The sequence below is a fragment of the Thalia democratica genome, chromosome 1, assembly GCF_965202585.1.
Source record: "Thalia democratica chromosome 1, ktThaDemo2.hap1.1, whole genome shotgun sequence".
Taxonomy (NCBI): Eukaryota; Metazoa; Chordata; class Thaliacea; order Salpida; family Salpidae; genus Thalia; species Thalia democratica.
Window position 1 is genome coordinate 93,442,603 of NC_139165.1, and position 21,152 is coordinate 93,463,754.

General features: G+C 26.4%; 1 protein-coding gene across 1 annotated transcript in view; it reads right to left on the reverse strand.

The window, feature by feature from the left end:
- Positions 1–7,332: 7,332 nt before the first annotated feature.
- The window catches only part of LOC145847798 (misshapen-like kinase 1), a 56,100-nt gene continuing 42,280 nt past the window's right edge, over positions 7,333–21,152 (reverse strand). Inside the window, exons 16-23 of the mRNA XM_082953721.1 lie at positions 16,076–16,235; positions 12,459–12,602; positions 11,380–11,518; positions 10,442–10,607; positions 9,560–9,640; positions 9,062–9,236; positions 8,459–8,622; positions 7,333–7,929 (exon numbers count right to left, since the gene is read on the reverse strand). Coding sequence (XP_082809847.1) covers positions 7,885–7,929; positions 8,459–8,622; positions 9,062–9,236; positions 9,560–9,640; positions 10,442–10,607; positions 11,380–11,518; positions 12,459–12,602; positions 16,076–16,235 — 1,074 coding nt within the window. The 3' untranslated portion in view covers positions 7,333–7,884. The remainder of the gene's footprint in view (positions 7,930–8,458; positions 8,623–9,061; positions 9,237–9,559; positions 9,641–10,441; positions 10,608–11,379; positions 11,519–12,458; positions 12,603–16,075; positions 16,236–21,152) is intronic.

A 21,152-nucleotide genomic window follows, 5' to 3' on the forward strand; every position in this document is an offset into this window, starting at 1 on the left:
TTTTCATGAATTATTTTAAAACTTTACAAGTTTTATACCATTTGTCTACTTTTGAAAAACTTAATTGTAAGTTTTATAGACTTAAAAAAATATAGTTAAGGAATAACTTAATATTTTATCAAAAATATAAAGAGTAGAAAAGCTGTATCAATAAGAACGGAGTTTTATTTTTCTTAAAATTTTTGCAAATCTTTGTCTCACAGTACTTAAGGTATTTATTGTCTTACTTGTCAAATATCAATGCCAAGGCTGATTTTTAACAACTTACACCATTAGCTTGTTATGTTTAAATTTTTTAGTGTGTTTATAAATTTCAAACAAAAAACATTAAAATATTCATTGTTTTTTATGCTTGAAAGCAGGGGCGTCGCGTGGGGTCATTGGATGGAATGGTCCATCTAAAAAACTTCCAAAAACATCAAAATGTGTTGAATTTATTATTTCTAAATTAAATTTTTTTTAAACAGTTTGTTGTAGTTTAAGTATTTCTATCTTACTAAACAACTAGTGTTGAAAAATATAAAATTAAGAGTTTTTTTTTCAACTTGTATTTTACAAACCCTAACAACAGTACCACGCTTCGCCATTGCTTGGTAGTAACTACTCATAAATAAAACTTTCTATTTTATATTTTGATAGTTTTATGCAACTATAGTGATTAAAACTTAAAGTTTTTCAAAGTTTTAAAATTAAGCTAGTTTTTAAAAATAACAGGTCTTTAAGATTTAGTTAAACAACTATTATTAACATTTATTCGTTTGAAACTTAACTAAGTCAAACTAAGACATTTGTTGATTTAAACTTAATCAAGATATAAAAAAATTACATCGAATTTTGACATAAATTACAAAATTAAAGTTTTTTTTTTACTTTTATGTAAGGTATTTAAAATAACCTACAAAATGTTTGAGCGATTGTATTTTAGTAAATTAAAAATCGAAACAACTCTATAACTTTATATAGATTTAGTTCGGTTAAATTTGACACTTTATAGATCGTAATAAGTAATTAATCTCAAAAATATCTAATCTACTTAGATATTAACACAATTTTTTTTTCATGCTAAAGACATTACTAAAGTATTTCTAATCTAACTTACACTTTAAACTTTATTTATTACTTAATAATTTTACAAAGCAAACAATTTAAATAAAAACAAAACATTAGAAAGTGCATCATAAATATTATGAATATTTATGCTGTTTATATTTATAAATAAATATTCTAAATATTTTGAATTATGTTATATTTATCACATTGATAATCTTTTAACCGTTGCCTTTAAATAGTTGTACTCTAAAGGTTAAATAATTAAAGACCTTTATACAAAGTTTATAGAATTTATAAAAAAAAATTAATAAAAACATTTTTTTGGTAGTTTCCTAAATTGATATTTAGGTTGTTCCTAAACTAACTCGATAATATAAAACCCCTTATATAGTTATAATTTATGTATATTTTTTTTATGTTGTTTCAACTTTTTGTGCTGATTTGATTTCCATTTTAAACTTTTTATTTAACTTATAATAGCTTCAAACGTTTATTTGCCTAAACAACTTAGAATAATCGCTTATTCCATCACGCATTAACGCTATAAATTCACTTTTTTATTATTTTCTGACAAATGATATCTCATAATTTCATAACATTTTATTTTTAATTAATAGGAGTTGGTAATGCCCATGCATACCTTACACAGTAGTTGTTGTTATCAACTGTGCATCAACATCAATAAATAAAAAGTCAACAGCCTAAAAATTTATTTTCATTGAGATTCATAGAAAGTTTGTCGATGTAATTCACTAAATGTCCGTGGTATTTCCGTTGTGGTTCTAAAAAGTAAAAGTTAATCAGCATTGGAAAATTTTGTGATTTTGAATTCGATAGTGATGATCAATCTGGCGTAAAATATTGTTCAAATTTAAAACATAACAACTGCAGTACGAAAAGTCCAAAAAAAATACTTGATGATTAATAAGACTGCGGAGAATGCAAAAAAAATCGATTGGTTTACTGAAAGAAATGATTGGTAATACTTAACTTAAAAAAATGTATTTTGGTAGCGGTATCAGAAATTTGTTATCTTTAGTTCAATCGTAACAAGAAAAATAAAAGAAAACTACTGTCAAAAGTTCTATAAACTTTTACATTTTGTACTAATTTAAGTTTGTCATGTTCAGAAATAATGTTTGGCTTTGTATTGTTTGCAATTACAGCTTTTTCAAAATGTTTTTGTAGAAACTATGGAAGAAAATATTTCTAGTGACATAACAGTGCTGCATCTTATGCAATTGTTTTTATTTTGACTTTGTTTTTATTATAAACTTCATTGAACACAATTGTATTAATAACAGGTTTTCGGCTTTATACTATTTATAAACCATTTAAAAGTAAAGAAAAATTATTTTGCTTGTTTTTTTTATTTTTTATGTTCAGTTTTTATCATACCTTTTTTGTTAAAATCAGTTCTTTAAAAAATAATTAGGTTAAAAACGAATTCTTGACCAACAAAGTGTTGATCGGATTAACATATTAGTTTATCTCTAAGAATTAGTTTAAAAAGTTGAACTAGTTTGGCCTGATTTTAATCCAGACACAAGTCCATCTTAAAATTAAAAAAAAAACTTAAAGTTGAATGATTGTTTTTTTAACATATTAAAAAATTTGAACTTTCTATTTAAATACAACATCGAAAAAAAGAAGAAGCACCTTTTAAGTTTTTCTACCTGTTTTTTTTTTCCAAAATCTTTAGTTCCTTCAATATATTCATTCATCTTGATGAGTTTCAATTATGTTCTAATAACTTTCATATCAATAACACACGCTTTGATTTTTAAAAGTCAAATTCATAAGTCGGTAAGGTGTTCTGATAGTAAGTCAAAAAAAAGCATACGAAGCTAAGGGCCTGAGTATTATTTATTATATTTACAGACGTTACTTTTTGCCTCCAGATTATTTAGTTTTCGTTCAGAAGCTTTTACGGCTACCCCGTTCTAAATATTAAATTTTCTTTTAACTTATACCGGCTTTTACATATAATAACTTGGCTTATTCCCGTCTTGTACTAAAACTTGAAACTTTTTCGTTTATAACCGTTTTATTCATCATTTCATTACAACTATTGTTAATTATTTCATCAATGAGCTATTGCTTTTATGTTAGTTGTAAGGTTGTATGAAAAAATTATTAAACATAGTAGTCAAGAAAATGCGGGCCGTATTTATTACAATAGTTGTAATAATCAATAAAGTATTAAATAAAAATCAATTTTTTACACAAAAACGTGGTACAAAAGCAATAACAAAGCATAGCAAACATAATAGTTATTGAAAAGTAAATTTTATTGTTAGTTTTTAACATATTTTTTATTTATTGTTGTTTTTAGAAAGTCAGTTTTCAGCTAAAAAGTACCCTGCGGACCGCAATTTGCAGACCTATTAAGATAATTATTTTTAATTTTATGGTTAGCAATAGAAATAGTTTCTGATTTTTACATCAGGATACCATATGAATACTTGAATCTTAGCAAAAGGTGGCAACGTCTTAATAAAAGTAATAAACAAAAAACTAATTTAACTTATTTTAAAATAAAGTCATACAAAATTAATTATTATAAAAATACTTATTTAGGGTAATTATACTAAAACTAGTATCACTATAACAATACTTATTGACATACTTATATAACAGCTACCTAATGAAATAGTTTAGTTTAAAAAAAAGAACAATTTTGTCATAAAGGTCAAATGCTTCATATAAACAAAATACATTTTAGTAATTTTTTTTAAAGTTTTTTTTTAATTGTTGTTATGAGTTAAATAAAGTTTCAAATAATCAAAATTAACGTAAAATATTTATGGTTTAGAACAAAATTGTACAATATACTTTTTTTTTATTTTAAAAATCATTAAGAAAAAAAATAATGAAAATAATTATATAAAATGAATAACAATGACATCACAAAATTTTATGCTGAACATTTAATACATTTCTAAAAAAATAACTGTCCTGGAAAAGACGTTAAAAGGTATCCAAGTGATGTCCGACTCGATAACCGAAAGGTTTTTTCGTTCACTAGGTCCTTTAAACAAACTTTTAAGCTCTTTTTTTCGTCGATCAATAAACTATACTCAAATGTAAAAATTAAAAGTGTCTTAGCTTTTTATTAGATCTACGCAAATCCTACACCACTAACATTTTATTTTGTTATCTCATTTATAATGGTGTAAGGTATATTTTTTGGAAACATTTTAACAGTCCGGAACTAAAACTCACCTTTTAAATCTCAAACAACTAAATTCATAATAGTCAGAATGTCATATTAACTTTAATAGAAGTTATTGTAATACCACATCTTGTAACAGAGTCTAGACCAGGGTTTCCCAAAGTGGGCCAAGTAGCCCCCTTTGGGGCCATGACAGATATTCAGGAGGCATTGAGAGGCCATGAGCAGTAAAGGAGCTACAGGAGGGCAATGAGATCATAATTTGAAACTTACACTAGATATTTTGGAGTTAAAGATTAAGAAAAAAATAGTCTCAGGTGTTTTAAATGGTATTTTTGAAACTTACACTAGATATTCTGGAGTTAAAAAAAGGTGTTATGTAAGGTGTAACAAAAAAGTTTTAATGGTAGTTTTTTGAGTAATAATGTTGGAGGGGCCAAAACTTTTTTTATTTCTTTTAAGGGGGCCATTTGAAAAAAGTTTGGGAGACCCTGGTCTAGACAGTTTTTGTTTAAACTGTTGTACATATTTTTGTTTTTCTTAATGAATTTTTTAAATAAATTTGATTAAAATTTGCGTTATTCTTAAAATATATGTAAAAATATTGTAAAACCTTGTTTACTACGATAGGTTTCAAAATGCAAGCAGTTTGAAAAAATAAAAAAAAAACATAAGAATAGATAACAGAACGCTTTATAGTTCATATATACTATGTTAAATTGTACAACTTTTTTTAGCAGTAAATAAAAAGTTTAAATTTGTAACTAAATACGTACGATATTTCCAAAATGTTAATTTTATTTGGTTATATAATATATGTTAAATTCTAAATATATCTTTTTTTTCGCATTTCTATAAAAAGGTTTGATAATTTTTCTAATCGGTAGAACTGATACGGTAATGCTTTGTGCATGGCAGGTCGATTTATTTGACATAGACCTTTCAGTACGATTTACTTTTGTTAAAATAAGTATCTTTAAATGTTCTTTATGTCGAGAGAAATTTTTACTAATAGAAGCTGAAAGATAGCAAAGTAAAAACCTTAGGCGTGTGAGGTCATTTTTAGCTCGAGAGCAACTTAACAAAATGATTAATATTGAGCTTTTTGATAACAAATGTGGCTTTCAAAAATGCAAACTCATTTATTTTACTTCATTGTAATGCTTTAAAAATAGTACAAACTTGCGGTTAAAGACTTATTAAAATAGTTAACCATTTTTTAATTCTGCAAAGATTTGTTTTTTAATCTTGCATAGAATTTGTCCAACACATTTGATAAAGGAATGAAAAAATAATTTCGAAGTGCAGTATTACACATTGAAAGTTTAAGTGTTTTTTAATTAACTAGATCCGTATCATGATTTCAAAAAGAGATCTAGATCTGACTGAATCCTAATTCTACGGAATTATTAGATGACTAAATAAAACTTTTTAAATAATAGATGAAACAGTTTAACACAAAGCGCACAAAATAAATCTAATTTAAAATGATGTGTTTTTATAAGCTTATCTGCGAACGTTATTTAAGACCCAAGCTAAACAAAAAGGTTGTGAAAGCACTTCAGTTGTTTTTTCTCAGCTTGGAGTAGGTCGTATGTGGTGTGACAAGCTCAAGTCGAAATTTATGTTTTGATTATATCACTTCGATCAACAGACCACCGGCCTTAGGTAGACTGAGACCCTGGTTTCGTTTTTATCGATACTCATCAGTCAGTCGCAACCGAAAAAACTGATTCGTTTTGATGTTTCCTTGATCGTTACCAAAGCGAGCGTTTCAGCTGTCTTGCCAAGTGGACAATGTATTGAACGTTGCACGGCAAAAGGACAATGCTGACGTCACTGACCATACCAATAATCGGTTGCTTTATGTTTATAGTAAAACATGATATACCGCATGTTGATTGACGACTGCAGGTTTTCGGTTGTGGCTGACTGACAAGGTTGAACCCTAAACTTGAGCTTGTCTCACGACATACAAAAGTGCAGGCCAAGGCTTTATGTTTACTTTGATATATGCGACTATAGAAAGCTTTTATTAAGGTCTAAACTATATAGCCCGCGAAAGACTGTTTTGTTAAATATGAATTATCATATGGAAGCAAATATAAACATATAACAAATACAGTGCTTCCTCGCTAATCCGGTCCTCGCTAATCCGGTTCCTCGCTAATCCGGCCGGTTTTGGTCGAGAAGTCGACTTATTTACTTTAGAGGTTTTAGCGTTTAATTTCATTTTACTTCGAAAAAGTATTCAATTTACGTTTTATAAGTATGCAAGCAATATATTGTTACGTCATAATAAAGTATCATTTGTATAATCTTAAGTTTTTTTTGATACTTATCCCCCTCAGTTGTAACAAACTTGTTTATTATTCATTTGCAATTTTTCTGTCTTTGCTAAGCAAGTTACACTTTAATATACTACAATCAACATATCTGGTTAAAAAATGGATAAGACAGCAAAGAAGCGAAAACGCGTTTGACTAACAATTGAAAACAAGTTAAAAGTTTGCGAAATGGCAAACAATAATGTGCCTAAAGCTGTTATAATGAGCCAGTTTACATTAGTAAGTCAACTTTAAATGACATTTTGAGAGGCGAAGAAAAGTTCAAAAAGTTTAAAGCCGAAAAGGAGGAGCTGGGACTAATTGGAGCTGCTAAAACGGCAAAAAAAGTAGATGGAGGCGTAGATAATTTGTAAAAATAGCGATATTTTGTTCTTATCCGGCCAAAGGCAAATCCGGCCGTATTTTCAAAAAATTCTTGCCCAACTTGGTCGGATTAGCGAGGAAGCACTGTACAGTACACTTTTTGTTTCACCTTATTTCTAAACCAGGGTAAAACTATGTTATTTTTCAAATCTACACTAAATTGATTTACTATGCAAACATAATGTGATGGATAATAATACATTTTAAATAGTAAAACATTAATTTATTTCAAAATTAGTTTTGATATGATAATAATGTTGTAGCAATGAAGTTTAAGGACTCATAAAAACTTAGAATATGTTTCGGTAAATTAATATATTTTTAAGATTTCAATTTCTTATTTATCACAAAATTTGATACACACTTCACTTCGTATTCAAATAAATACCACATAAGTAAACAAGTTTGTTTATTTAAATCCAATTGACATTTAAACTGACAAAAAACATCAACAAACTTCATAATTAATATTTGAACAACACAAAAAATTATTTGAAACATTTAAATTGACAAAACCGAACATTTTTCATCGTTTTAAACTTATAATTGTCTCAAATACAGCAGAGAGGTTCAAAAAGTAGAATGTCGTAAAAATTAAAAAAAGAATGAATAATTAATTTGGTAGCGTTTAAAATCGTGGTTTGTAAACGTGAGAGTATATAAATGTGGAAATATAATTGAACTAATTAAAATAAAAATTATAAGAAACAAGTTAACTTGAACGCGAACTTATAAGTTTGAAAGGTAACAAATGACTTGAAGGTACTCATACCCGAAAACTGCACACAGCTTATTTTGTTTCTAAGTAGGAAAAACGAAAAGTTGTTCGCTGGATCCGTTTCAGAGAACTCGTTTCGTTCTCGGCAAAATAAAGAGGTGAAACAATTTTCTCTTCATCGCTTCAGGTAACCGATAATGACGTCACAACTCGAATTTAACACGTCATCGTTACCAGGTCATTTGCATATTTCGCTGGAGGGACATGAAGTAAACCTGTGAAAAAACTTTTTAAATAAATGTTATATCAATAAACTTTAAACTTTTACAAAAAAACTGAGACATCAAGTTGAGAATTTTTTGAAGTTTTCAACATGTTTTCACACAGATGTACGACTTGTGTAAAATAATCTAACATAAGTAAATATTAAAAGTTCCATTTTTTCACCTCCATCGAAAAAGAAACCAACAGCAGCTTGTTTAGATTTTAGGTATTTTACAGTAGTAACCGACTGTATTTATACACAAAAAAATTAACTTGAAATCATACCAACTTGGCTGAATAACAAACTTACAAAATACGAATTGTAGTAACTACATGTTATTTAACTTCAAACTTAAAGTCCGTTTCGATTCCTATTTTCAATCTTGAATTATTCATATCAAATTTAAACTATTTTGATTAATTCTAAATAACCTTGTGAGTAAAGAATTTCAATGACTGAATACATAGTTATTTTGATAATAAATTAAATTCTACACAAGTAAACAGGTTATGAAACTGTGTTAACAACTTCAAACTAACTTGACTGGAGGAGGCGGACTGCAAGCTGGCGAAGAACACCTTGTCGTTCCTCTCGCACAAAAACTTCAAACGTTGCGCCCTCTTGTGCATGAACACCCCGTCCAACCTCCCCTGCGCCACCGACCTGATCTCAATCGCCTTCTCCCCCCACCCCATTATCTGACCTGTTAAAAAAAGTTTGAGTCACAAAAAATTAGCTCAAGTTCATAATCACTGTTCAAAAACTCGTTTTCATAAGCGACAACAAAAATAAAAAAACAATCGCCCTTTTTTATCGCCTTTGATAACCAAAACTGACCCCAATTGGGCGATAACACCAGCTTTAAGAAACCCTGGTTTCGATGTACAAATCAAAGCCTCAATTGTATGCACAATTAATTGATATCGAAAACGAGCAATTTAGTTACTAGTGGTAGTTATAAATTTAATTTTGTTTTTAAGTTAGGTCAAAACACTTTTATGAAATAAAAAAAAAAAACTTTCAAATACTCAACTTTGCAAATTTGATTATTTTTTTTTTAATTTCGATACTGTAAAGTATACTTAAGAATCTCCTAGAAAGAATCTTTAATCGTTATCTTTCATAAACAATTATCAACCAACCGCTCCTGATGAAAGCGACGCTGGTGGGGGTCTCTCCCCACTGGAGCACGATGTCCTTGGTGATGTCGGCGTAGGTGTTGCAGTACACGCCCTCGTCCTCGTAGCACAACAGCATCTCCGTTCCCTCCGTGTTCGGCAGCAGGATGATCGCGTGCGGCGTGATCGGCGCCGGGATCTGAAGTAAATAAAATTGTTTTTTTTTTTGTTTAAAAATTTTGATAAAGGTGACATACGCAGGTTTATTGGTGCTGGTATCTAAAGAAAATAATAAATTGTATTTTTAGATCATTTGAAATTTTTAAAGTTGGGAGATGGGTGCCATACAGTATTCTGTATAAATTTTAATACTTTGAAGATTACTAATATTTCACTCATCGCATACTTGTAGTAATAAAATTTAGTGTAACTAGTTAAGAATTAAGCATGTAATATACACAAAATACTTAAATTCTTATTACAAAAACATTTATTAAAACAATATAACAATTTTCAACTAACATGATCGGGTAAATAAAGGTCGTAGTTTGATCCGCTGTCAACATCAATGGCGTGGAATCCGCTTTGCGATCCGTATAATAACTGTTAAATTAAAGTTGATGTTAAAAACCTCATAATAAGTTATTATTAAACTTTTTATTTACCATTTTTTTATGTTTCATAGATAATTGAAATGTATAAAAACTGTATTATAAAACTTGATGTTAAAAACCTCATAAAACATTACAACTGAGAAAGAATCATAGTTTGAAAAAAAAAACCTAATAAAATACCTTCATATTTAATTGAACTAAAAAAATTGTTTATAAATTGAAATAAAAAACACAATTAAATACAAATAAGATTGTTATTGAAGAATTTTGTTACTTTACATAGATAATTGAACTGTATGTTTGTGCCAACAAAAAATTAAATAGCATCTGTTTGTAAGCTTTTACTTAGATAATAAACATTAAGAACATAAAATTAAAAGCTTGACATAACAGTATATATATTAATATAGAAGTATATTGTATATAGAAATATATATATTTTTCTATTCATCAGTAGAGAGCTTGTAGAGACTAAAAAGCACAAACTAAAACAAAATAAATTCGTGTGCCAATAAAAAGGTCACTGGCATCTGTTGTTAAGTTTTATTGGAGATTATAAATATAAAAATAAACTGAAATATGCTTGTTAAAGTCAAAAAGCCAACTTAACAATTAAGAACAACAAATACACAAATATTTTAGCTATTGCAAAAAATAATGAAACTTGACTAACTCGATTAATTAAACTGATTAATTAAATTATTAAATTTAATTAATTTCTGGGAGATTATAAATAATTATGTATATTGCAGATAAAAGTTACATAAATAAACTTCCAATTCAAACGTACTTTCAATCTGCTGCCCTCTTCCACGGTCAAATCAACGATCAGGGGTTTGTGGGGCAGGTCGCTGAACGATTTGAACGCCATGAACTTGTGGTAGGGTCTGGGCGCCCACGCGTACACTTCAATGTTGTTGCGGAGCGCTATCACCAGAAACTTGATGCGCTCGTATCTGTGTGTAAAATCATCACTTTTAATAATGCTAACTTTTCTGTTTAGAAATTCAAGTGTAAAAAAATAATTAGATTTTAAAATACTAGTAGATCCACAAATCAAACTAAGATTCTAGATTATAAACTAAACTAAAAGTAAATAAAAGTTTCTTCAACTATGAGACTAGTGCACATTATCCTTAAGAACTGTTATTAACAAGATGAGCCTTTTTTGTCCAGATTGTAGTAAAAAATTTCAACATTAAACATTATTCATTGACGGAGATTGAGCAAAAAACTATAATTAAAGCAATTAAACTAGTAAGAGAAAGCTCTGAATCAGGATTTTCTAAACTGGGCCAAGTGACTTGGGACCATTACAAAAATTAAAGGGGTCAAGAGCAGCAAAGGGGCCAAAGGGGGGGGGGGCATGACCATTAATGGGGCCACTGAGGGGCCATGAGGTCATAATTTGAAACTCACACAAGATATTCTGGAGTTGATGATGAAGAGAAAAAAAAAAGTCTTAAGCGGTTTTAATGATAGTTTTTTTGAGAAATGTTAATGTAGGGGGCCAAAGGTTTTTTAATTTCTTTAAAAGAAGTTTAAAAAAAAGTTTAGGTGATCCTGCTATAAATACTATGGTGGCATAAAAAAGTTATCAAAAACTGCCAATTTTGTACTGTTTAACTACCAAAATTTTTGAATTGAAAATAAAAATAAAATCAAGAAGTCTATTTTTCGTGGAGATAATGTAAAATACTATTGTGGCAGTAAAATAAAGAAACTAACTTGACGACTTTGTACTGAGTGCATCCTTCAAGATCTCCGATGGGGCTGAACTCTCTCTTCTTGTCCATTTCAGGATCGTTGTGGAGGATCTTGTTGCGCAGCCAGTTCAGGTAGTACACCCTCAGTTTGTTCTTCTTGCCTTTTGATTGAAATAAAAAATATTAATTTAATTTGTTAGATTATGATTTATTTAGTTATTTAGTTCAAGTAAAACACACGCAGTTTGTTCTTCTTGCCTGAAGTGGTGAAAACAAAAATAAATAAACTTTAAGAAAATAAGGATTTTGTATATACTAACGTGAGAAAACAGTGATTTTTAAAATACGTCAAAATTATATGCTAAACTTACTCTCAGTTTGTTGCTTTTACCTTTCGATTAAAAATTTTTTTTGTTCGAGTAAGACAAAAACATTTTAATCACGTTTTACTTATTTACATTGAAAATGATTAAATTTTAAAAATTTAAAAACTGAGATTAAGCAGGTAGAACACCCCCAATTTGTTCTTCTAACTGTTTGATTAAGATAAAACATTTTAATAAAACTAACCAACAAATGTTTAAAAAACTTAGATCACAAAAAAATATAAGTAAAAAATATTTTGGAAATTAATTTATATTAAACTTTTTACAGATATTGTAAACATATGATTTTATAAAATAGCTGCTGCGTTCGCAAAACAAGTCTTTTCACTATAAACACACAGAACCTTAAAAACTCAAATATGTACCTTACCAAGTTCATACAAAAACAATTAACTTGATTGCTGTTAACCATATATCTATATGTACTCATAAGCACTGTAATATTTTCCATAAACTGAAACAAATCATACTAGATATAGAAACAACAATATTAATCACTAAACTGATAAATTTAAATATTTATTAACAAAATACTTATTTTAAAAAAATTTAACATAAAATTACATAACAGGTTGAGATTCCAGGTTTTTTAGTGATTTTTGTTCAAAATTTCAGGTTTTTTTCTAAATTTCTCAAAATCCAGGTTTTTCCAGGATTCCATGTTGTTTGGCTACCTTGTATATACATATTTTCTAAACAACTGAATTACACCAACCAGATATGGTAACAACGAGGTTGAGTCCTTCCAACACGTCAACCTGCTGGAACCTCCTCCTGTTTATCAGCGGGTAGACTTTACCCTGGCCGCTCCTGTCCAGCAGCATCATCCCGTTGTCGGTACCTATCAGCAGGTTCACTCCTGTGAAAATATTAAAAATATTTGTATCAGCAGGTTCACTCCTGTGAAAATATTAAAAATTTAAATATTTGTATCAGCAGGTTCACTCCTGTGAAAATATCAAAAATTTTTGTATCAGCAGGTTCACTCCTGTGAAAATATTGAAATATTTGTATCAACAGGTTCACTCCTGTGAAAACATTAAAAATTTAAATATTTGTATCAACAGGTTCACTCCTGTGAAAATATTAAAAATTAAAATATTTGAATCAGCAGGTTCACTCCTGTGGAAATATTAAAATTTAAATTTTTGTATTAACAGGTTCACTTCTGTAGTAAGTGTATAAATTATTATAACAACCATACTGTTAGTTATTTTATTCATATTTAACTTTAAGTATTGAAACTATTATTTTGAGCAATGTTTCGATTCACAAGCTTATTCCGGCAAATCTTAGTAAGTTAAAGTTTCTCACTAAGATTTTTATAAAAAAAAAATATAATTCTTAAAATCTGAAACTTAATTGATAATAAATTTTCTGTATGCAACAAATATTTACAAATTTTTAATAAAACCACTACAGCTTTTAATTTTATATATATATATACATTCTTTTTTACTTCAAATTGTATCTTTAAATATATATATATATGTGTATATATATTAAGTATGAGATATCTAAAGATAATTTCTATCAAAGGATTTACTAAATCTTACTATAAAAAAAATATGAAAAATAAATGAAATCAAAATAAATGCTTGAACAACTAGACTTTAAGTTATTTTTATTTTAATAGTAAGTTTTTTAGATGAAAACAAGTTTTTACTTAGAGTAAAGATACATATTCAAATATTATTAGCAGCATTAATAAGTTGAAAAAATATTTAGTTATAAACGCATCACATCCGGTTTCGTTTTACAACTCGGCTGCAGATTATATTTAGTGTAAAAATTAAAATGTTAAACATTGTTTGAATAACTGATTGTATATTACTCTTTTAAATGATTTATATTTAATTTAATACTATTAAAATTTAAATATTTTAAACTTTTTGAAAACATCACCACCTAGAGCGAGTTAAAACATATTAAAAATAAGATATTTAAATTCAAATATTTAGCTATCTCATTCAGAAGAAAAACTGTGTTTAAAAAAGAAGCATACACTATATAAAGACTTAAAAATAAAGACATAAGAAACATAAAAATCACATAAGTTTAAACCATTCACTACGAAACCTGGTCACTCTATGTTAAAGTTTAAGAATTTGCATATTATCACATTGACATTCATCTTTCAGATAAAGTAAAATGCTAGTAATGCGTTCTAACTACTTTAACCTTTAGGAGTTTATTTTACAGAAGATAAGTAGTTCATAGGAACTCAAAGATACTAAGATATGGGATAAACTTATAAGCGTTAAGCGTATTAAATTCAGAGAAATCTAGGTGAAAGTTAAGAACTGTGGATATCATTGTTGTGAATTAAAAATAACACATTTAATTTATTTTTGTATTTTGCTGTGTAATTGCTATGTAATTGAAACAATTAAAAATAGGTGTGGCCTTCCTGTTAAAATGTCATAATGATAATTGATATTTAGTTACACTTAAATCTCATTAATTAGTTTTAAGTGTGGTTAGAAAACATTTGGTCAGTTTTAAAAACAACATTGTGTAATTATTAAAAACATATATTTGTTAGAACAAAAACCACAAACTTTTAGATGGCAATTGAAAGTGAACGTTTGTAAAATAATAATTAAAGAAAATAAAAATGTTTTGTAAATTTATGATAAAAAATACTATTGTAATTTTGAAAAATAGACTTTTAATATAAACTAAAGTTATTATTTGAAATAATAATAACATAAAGACTAAAAAAATTATTTGCATTTTTTGAGCAATATTTATTTGAAGTTTACTTAATGTATTTTAACCTGAACTATAAAAAATAAATAGTTTAAACTATGGTATTGAAAACATTTAAAAAATAAAGAAAATTAACTAATATATCAATACATATATATATAATTAACCAATACAAATATAAATTCAAAACGTAGTTATTTATTATATTTCATGTTTAAATCAACATTTGTGTACTGGTATGAGTAATTGTGTAATTACAAGTGAAAATTTAATTTAGAGTATGTAAATTGCTGAAAAAAATGTATAATAACGTCATGCCTTAAATTCAAGGTTGTATTAAAAACTCACATAATTAACATTTAACTGTTTGGTACACAAAAGTTTGAAATTAAAAAAAATATCTTAAATTATTTTAAATTCAAGTTTAAATAGCGCTTAAAGCACCACAATATATTTAATTTTAATTCAAGTTGAAATTACACGAGAAAAAACTTTTCACAATCAATAATTTTGCACACTAAGAGCTTCTAGTTACAATAAATATATTTTTTGTCCGACTGAATGAGTCAAGTTTAAAAAGTCAAAATGAGTTTCAATTTGCGGTGAAATTGGGGAGAAAATAATTATTTTTTGTATACATTTTGTATACAGATTTATACAAGACTTAACCATTTGACCCTTTGATGACTATAGTTTTCAAAGAACATTTTACCGATAAAATGTTATACCAAAGTTTATTACCATTGAACTATTCTTAGAATAACATTTAAAACTAATCTTTCTTAATTGGTAGTATTAAAATAAGAGCATTATATTTATAAAGAACTTAAGAATAGTTATAATTATTCACACACTACAAAATTAAATTTATGGAATTACTTTATGATTGTTAGGTGACTTGTTAAGTAATGATTGTTTTTGTAAAACAAATTTTAAATAAACTTAGTTTTTATCAAACTATAATTTTAATATAGTTTATCTAACTCTTTTTTAAGTATAACAAACCACAAAAACCTGATTGAAAAATAATAACTGACATTTTACTAAGTTTATTACAATAGACAAATATTGATATAATTTTAATTTATCAAAAATTAAAATCAAAACTTATACTCCACAGAAATATGCTAGATAAATTATTTATCAATATAAATAAACTTTGCAATGGCCTTAAAAACTAATCATTAAGATAATGGTAATAAACTATAAATTTAAACTTATAATCTTGAATATATATATATAACCAACTTATTACAGGGTTGCCAAATGTTTTTGGAAAATTTTCTCCAGGTTTTCAAAATTTCCTCCAGGTTTTAAAAGTACACTTTAATGGGTCTATTTTTAGTTTAAAGTTTAAGTTAAGGTAAGAAACTGTGCTAAATAGTACAAAAACATTGAAAAGCTACTTTAAATGTGTTTTTCTAATAAAAAAATGTTTGAAGATGACAACATTTTACAACTTAACATGTTAAAGTTGTTCAAAGTTCCAGGTTTTGTGGCAACCCTGATATATACACAGTTTAACTGCTTATAAATAAAAAACCACAATATTTAACTATATATATATATATATATATGTGTATACATAAATTAAATTTCACAAAAAATCACGGTACTAACCCCACAGCGAAGCGCACAGTATTTCCGAATTGAACTTCTTCTTGTACTTCCTTATTTCGGGCATTTCCCCGCCCTGAGAAACGTCCTGGTTGTTGGGGTTGACGTTCACCACCGATATCTTCCGGTCGTCGCCGTGAGACGGGGGATGGTACCCGGATACCTGTTGCCATGGTAATAACTTTGTACAAGAAAAAACTTTTATACTTAAATTTTTATTTTAACTTTTAATTTACTATCATGATATATAAAAGTTTTTTTAACTGTTCTTAATTTGAATATTTTTTTAAAGTTAGAAGTCTTTTTACTTGAAGTCGTAATTATTATTTTTGATAGTTTATTATTATGAAAAGTAAAAGTATTTCAATTAACTTTATAATTAATCTGATACTACTTTATAAAACTTATCTTTAAAAACTTCTTGAAACATAATCTATAAAAAATTTTAGATTTTGTAAAAATATGTTTTTTAATTAATTCTTTTAAGAATATAAATTTTGTATTTATTGTACTTTTATCATTTTAGTTCAAAAAATGTAAAATATTAGAAATGCAGTTGACCACAAAAAAATGCAAGAACTATAATAAAGCTATTTATCCAAGTAAAAAAAGAAAAGACTTCTACTTTAAAATGTTTGGATGCAAAACAGCAATTTATTTCCCAAGTGAAATGCAAAAGACAATTGAAATTACAAAAATTAATAAAAATAATCTCATATTAGTGGTTTTACTGAGCTTCTCTAAAAGGAATTTTGATTGACGTATCTCGTTAAAATAATATATCCAAACAATACTGATAAATTATGAGTAAGTCTCCAGACAATATAAAATTACGTTTAATTTGATTAAATTCAGCGCGAGCACAATTAATTATAACAAACAACGGTGGTAATTAAAATAATTTCGAGGTTTTATGTTTTGACAAACGCGTTGAACAATAATTAGCCCGAGAAATTTAATCTTAACAAAATAATTAGTTAAATAAATAAGCTGAAAATATTTTGAATGCTATGCGATGAAGTAACTAAAAAGTAATAGGCTACTTATATTCATTTTATAAAAACTTTACAAAAAAAAATCCGAGTTTAAATAGTAAAATATTACTAAATGACTATTTTAAAATAAGACTAAACTTGTATACTATAATAAATTTCAGTTTTATAAAAAAAGATAAGGAAACGGAATAGAGACTTGCTAAGATTAATAAAGTTAATATGGATCAAAATATTTAAAATAAGAAAATATATTATATTTCCGTAAAACCGTAAAATTTCCAAAGCCATTTCAGCTATTAATAGACTGCCCTCACAGCGTATGTGAATGAAATTTAAAAGGAATTTCAAACATTTCAAGCAAAAACCTTTTGTATTACAGCAGTATTCTATAATTTTAGCAAATTAGTTTAAGAATGAATTGATAATAAAAGTCATTATGCATTCATTTAATATAAGAACAATTGCAAACATTTGAAGAAGAATATTTACACATACATATTGTAACTATGTATGATTGTGTGGTTAACAAGGAATTTCAAGTATTTCTTGGCTGCATTCATACTTTTGTTGCGTTTGAAACATATTTCAAGACATGTTTTAAGTCTTAACAAGTAAAAAATAATTACAACATTAACTTTTTACATAAAAAAAAATTACATATTTTATTTTAACTATGTAGATCTCTTAGTTTATTTTCAACGCAAATTTAAACAATAATGAGAAACGATATTTTATTTCTATGTTTTTAAAATACTTAAACTTACTAATTTAAAATTTAAGAATAAAAAAAATTTAAACATTAAAAAACTTTAATATATGATTTTTTGTAAATTTCACTAGACCAAATAAAAAAAGGAGTTATTACAACAAAGTGAAACAAAATATTTAAAATATGAAAAATTCAGTTTTAATTACAGGCTAACGAAATATCTAAATGCATTTCTTACAGCGTGAACTCTGAGCACCTTCTGACAAAAAGAACAAGTTTTACTATCATTGCACAATAAAACATGTTACTCCCAAATGAAAGTTTAACTCGCAGCTATCAACGGCTTCACCGTGTACATATTACTAAGAATTTCAAACATCTACATGTGGTTGGAAGGATTATTCAAATTTCCCTCGGGTATTTGCGACTTGGTGGTATTTTGCGGAGAGTTTGTTTAAAAAAACTCCCTTTGTTTTTTTCAAGTTTTTTTTTTTTAATTTTTGAACTTCACATAAACTTTTTATTTACTTTAGCGCTGTTGGACAAAGATTGTAGTGTTTTACAAACACCAAAATTTTATAAAAAACCCATTTTTTTTAAATTTATTTTGTGTTTAGTTATATTAGGTTGTAAATATTTAACTTAGTTGTTAATATAATTTTTTATAAGGAGTAGGAGCATGACTTACGGAAAAAATTAATATTAAATAAATATAGACTCAACTAACTTACTCTTCCATACATTAGTAGTTTAGTAGTAAGACTTTAAATGTAATACACTTTAAGTACAATTTTTTATTTTGTAATTAATATTCAATATAAAAATATATTTTCTAAAAGTAATCAAAATTCATGTATTTTTAAGTTTTAAAAAGTATTTTGTGAACTGTTTTTAATTTTTTCAAATAAAAAGTACTAGTACTTACTTAAACTGATTTTAATTTATTTAAAAACTTATCAAACTCTTATTAAAAATTAAAATTAAAACAACTACATTTGAATTAAACTTCGTATTTTACTAGTAAGTGTAAGTTAAAGTCACAAATCACTTATGGTATATAAATATTGTTTGGTTAAAATTGAAACTTTTATTTCTATCAACATGATATCTAGGCTTGAGTAGTAAATTGATAAAGTACAGGTATAAAGCAACAAACTTTAATAACATTGACATTTAAACAGGTCTTGACCTATTAAAATCCCTTTTTCAAGTAATAGTAAACTCTAAAAGCTTTAAAAGCTCAATTTATTATTTAAAGACTAAAGTTGAAAAAAACAAACTTACTTAAACTCAATATAAATAAAATTTCACCTAAAAACGTACAACCTACACGCCTAGGCAAAATACGAAATAAAAGCATTTGTTTACTAAAGAGAAAGTATATAAAATTGAATTTTAAAAGTAAGAAATAAACTCAAACAACTTTGCATTTTCAGGTGAATTACACCCTAAAATTATGGATTATAAAAATCAAACAGACTGTACATCTACTTTAGAGTTCAAACAAAGTTATAATAACAAAGCTTTTTCCAAATGATAGAAAACCAAACTAAAATGTCATGAATTTTGACATAAACACAAACTTCAACGAAACAATACAAACACAATATCGGTTTCATCAAGTGTAAAAAAGAGAAAACAACTTTAAAGGACTCAAATAACATTTATTGAATTTTTGTTTCACCTACTCTGAAGTTATTACAAGCCTGGGCGGAGAATAAAAAATTCAAGTTACTTTTGTTGTCAAACGTGAGGAATTTCGCGTTACGCAATTCGGAAAAAAATAAAGGGGAATTGCATAAGCTTAATAACAATATATTTGAGGTTTCACAGTTAGATTGTCATGAGCTTGTTTGGAAATAAAAAAGAAAATTAACAACTTTGTGGCTTCCAAGAAGAAAAACTTGATTTTAACTTAATTTTAATTACACCAAGTCAGTGGTATAATTATAAAGACTTGTGAATAAAAATAAAATATTTGAATGGAAGCTTTTGTTATTTTTGTATAGAATAATTGAAAACAATTATCGCTTTTTTTATATTAAACACACATTATCAAAACTTTATTTCTTAAAATTTGAACTACTCTAGAGTTTTTAAAAAGTGGTCAATGACTTAGAATGTCATAAAGATGTTTAATTAGAATAAACAAAACATACAATGTTTTAATTTAGTTATCCAAGTATACTTGTATAATCCAAATTATAATTTACAACTTTAGTCAAACTTAAAAGTTTTTTTATACTTGAACTAAAAATAGATTGAGAAATGCACTTTTTAATTCACACTTTGACAACTTATCATAACTTTACCTTACAAAATTATACAAATTTGATAAAATATCAAAATTGTTAGGGTCAAACAAACAATTAAATTAATCAAAAATTACGGCTTCATTACTTTTTAATCTAAGCCCGAAAAAAACTTTATTATATCAACAACAAAGGTAAAAAGTTGGCTGTTTGTATATCAATAAGCATATTTTTCTATATACCATACTTCATTTAGTAAACGAAACTTTATCATTGTTTTTAATACAAATACATGATGTTGTTAAATTAAGCCATATTAGTAGCTATTTAAGCTTATAAAAACATTAAATATGCTATTAAAAAGTAAACTACTCCAACAACATCAAAAATTAACAGAAAAGCACTAAAATCATATTAAATAATTAAAATTAAATCAACTTCCAAGTTAAAAACATATTTCTAAATATGTTTTTATTTTTTGCGAAAATAATTCAGAAGTAAATGATACCTAAAATAAATAAGAAATGAAGACAAACTTCAATATTTATAAACTTGGTCTTTTAACAAAAAACAACATCAAAATATCACTAATAGTATCGTAACTTATTTTTTTTTAGTTTTACATGTAATATTGTATAAATAGTTTTTAAACTTTATTTAAACAGTTTAAATTGATTAAATACGAACTTTAAATACAACTTAACATAACTTTAAGTTAGCATTTATTATCAATAAAAACTACTTATACTGTAACAACGTATGTTTTAATAAAATTAAATTAAAATTAACACATAATGATGCCTAATATTATATCTAAAAATCAAATATATGCAAATTTAGATTGAATTAGTTCCAAGTATGTATTAAACAAAAAATCAGTATAGTGTATTAAATAATATAAATACTTGATAACATTATTTTTTTAATAGAAGTGTTTTTGCTTATCGTATATTATTACAAATAATTATGTATGGCCTATGCACTTTACACAATCGCGTAAAACTCAAGTAAAAACATAAAAATAATGCAAAGAAATCTGAAAAGCATAATACCAACATACATTACAAATTGAAGCAAACAGATTATTACAGGCCAATGTATTATTCATAACATTCACTAAAATC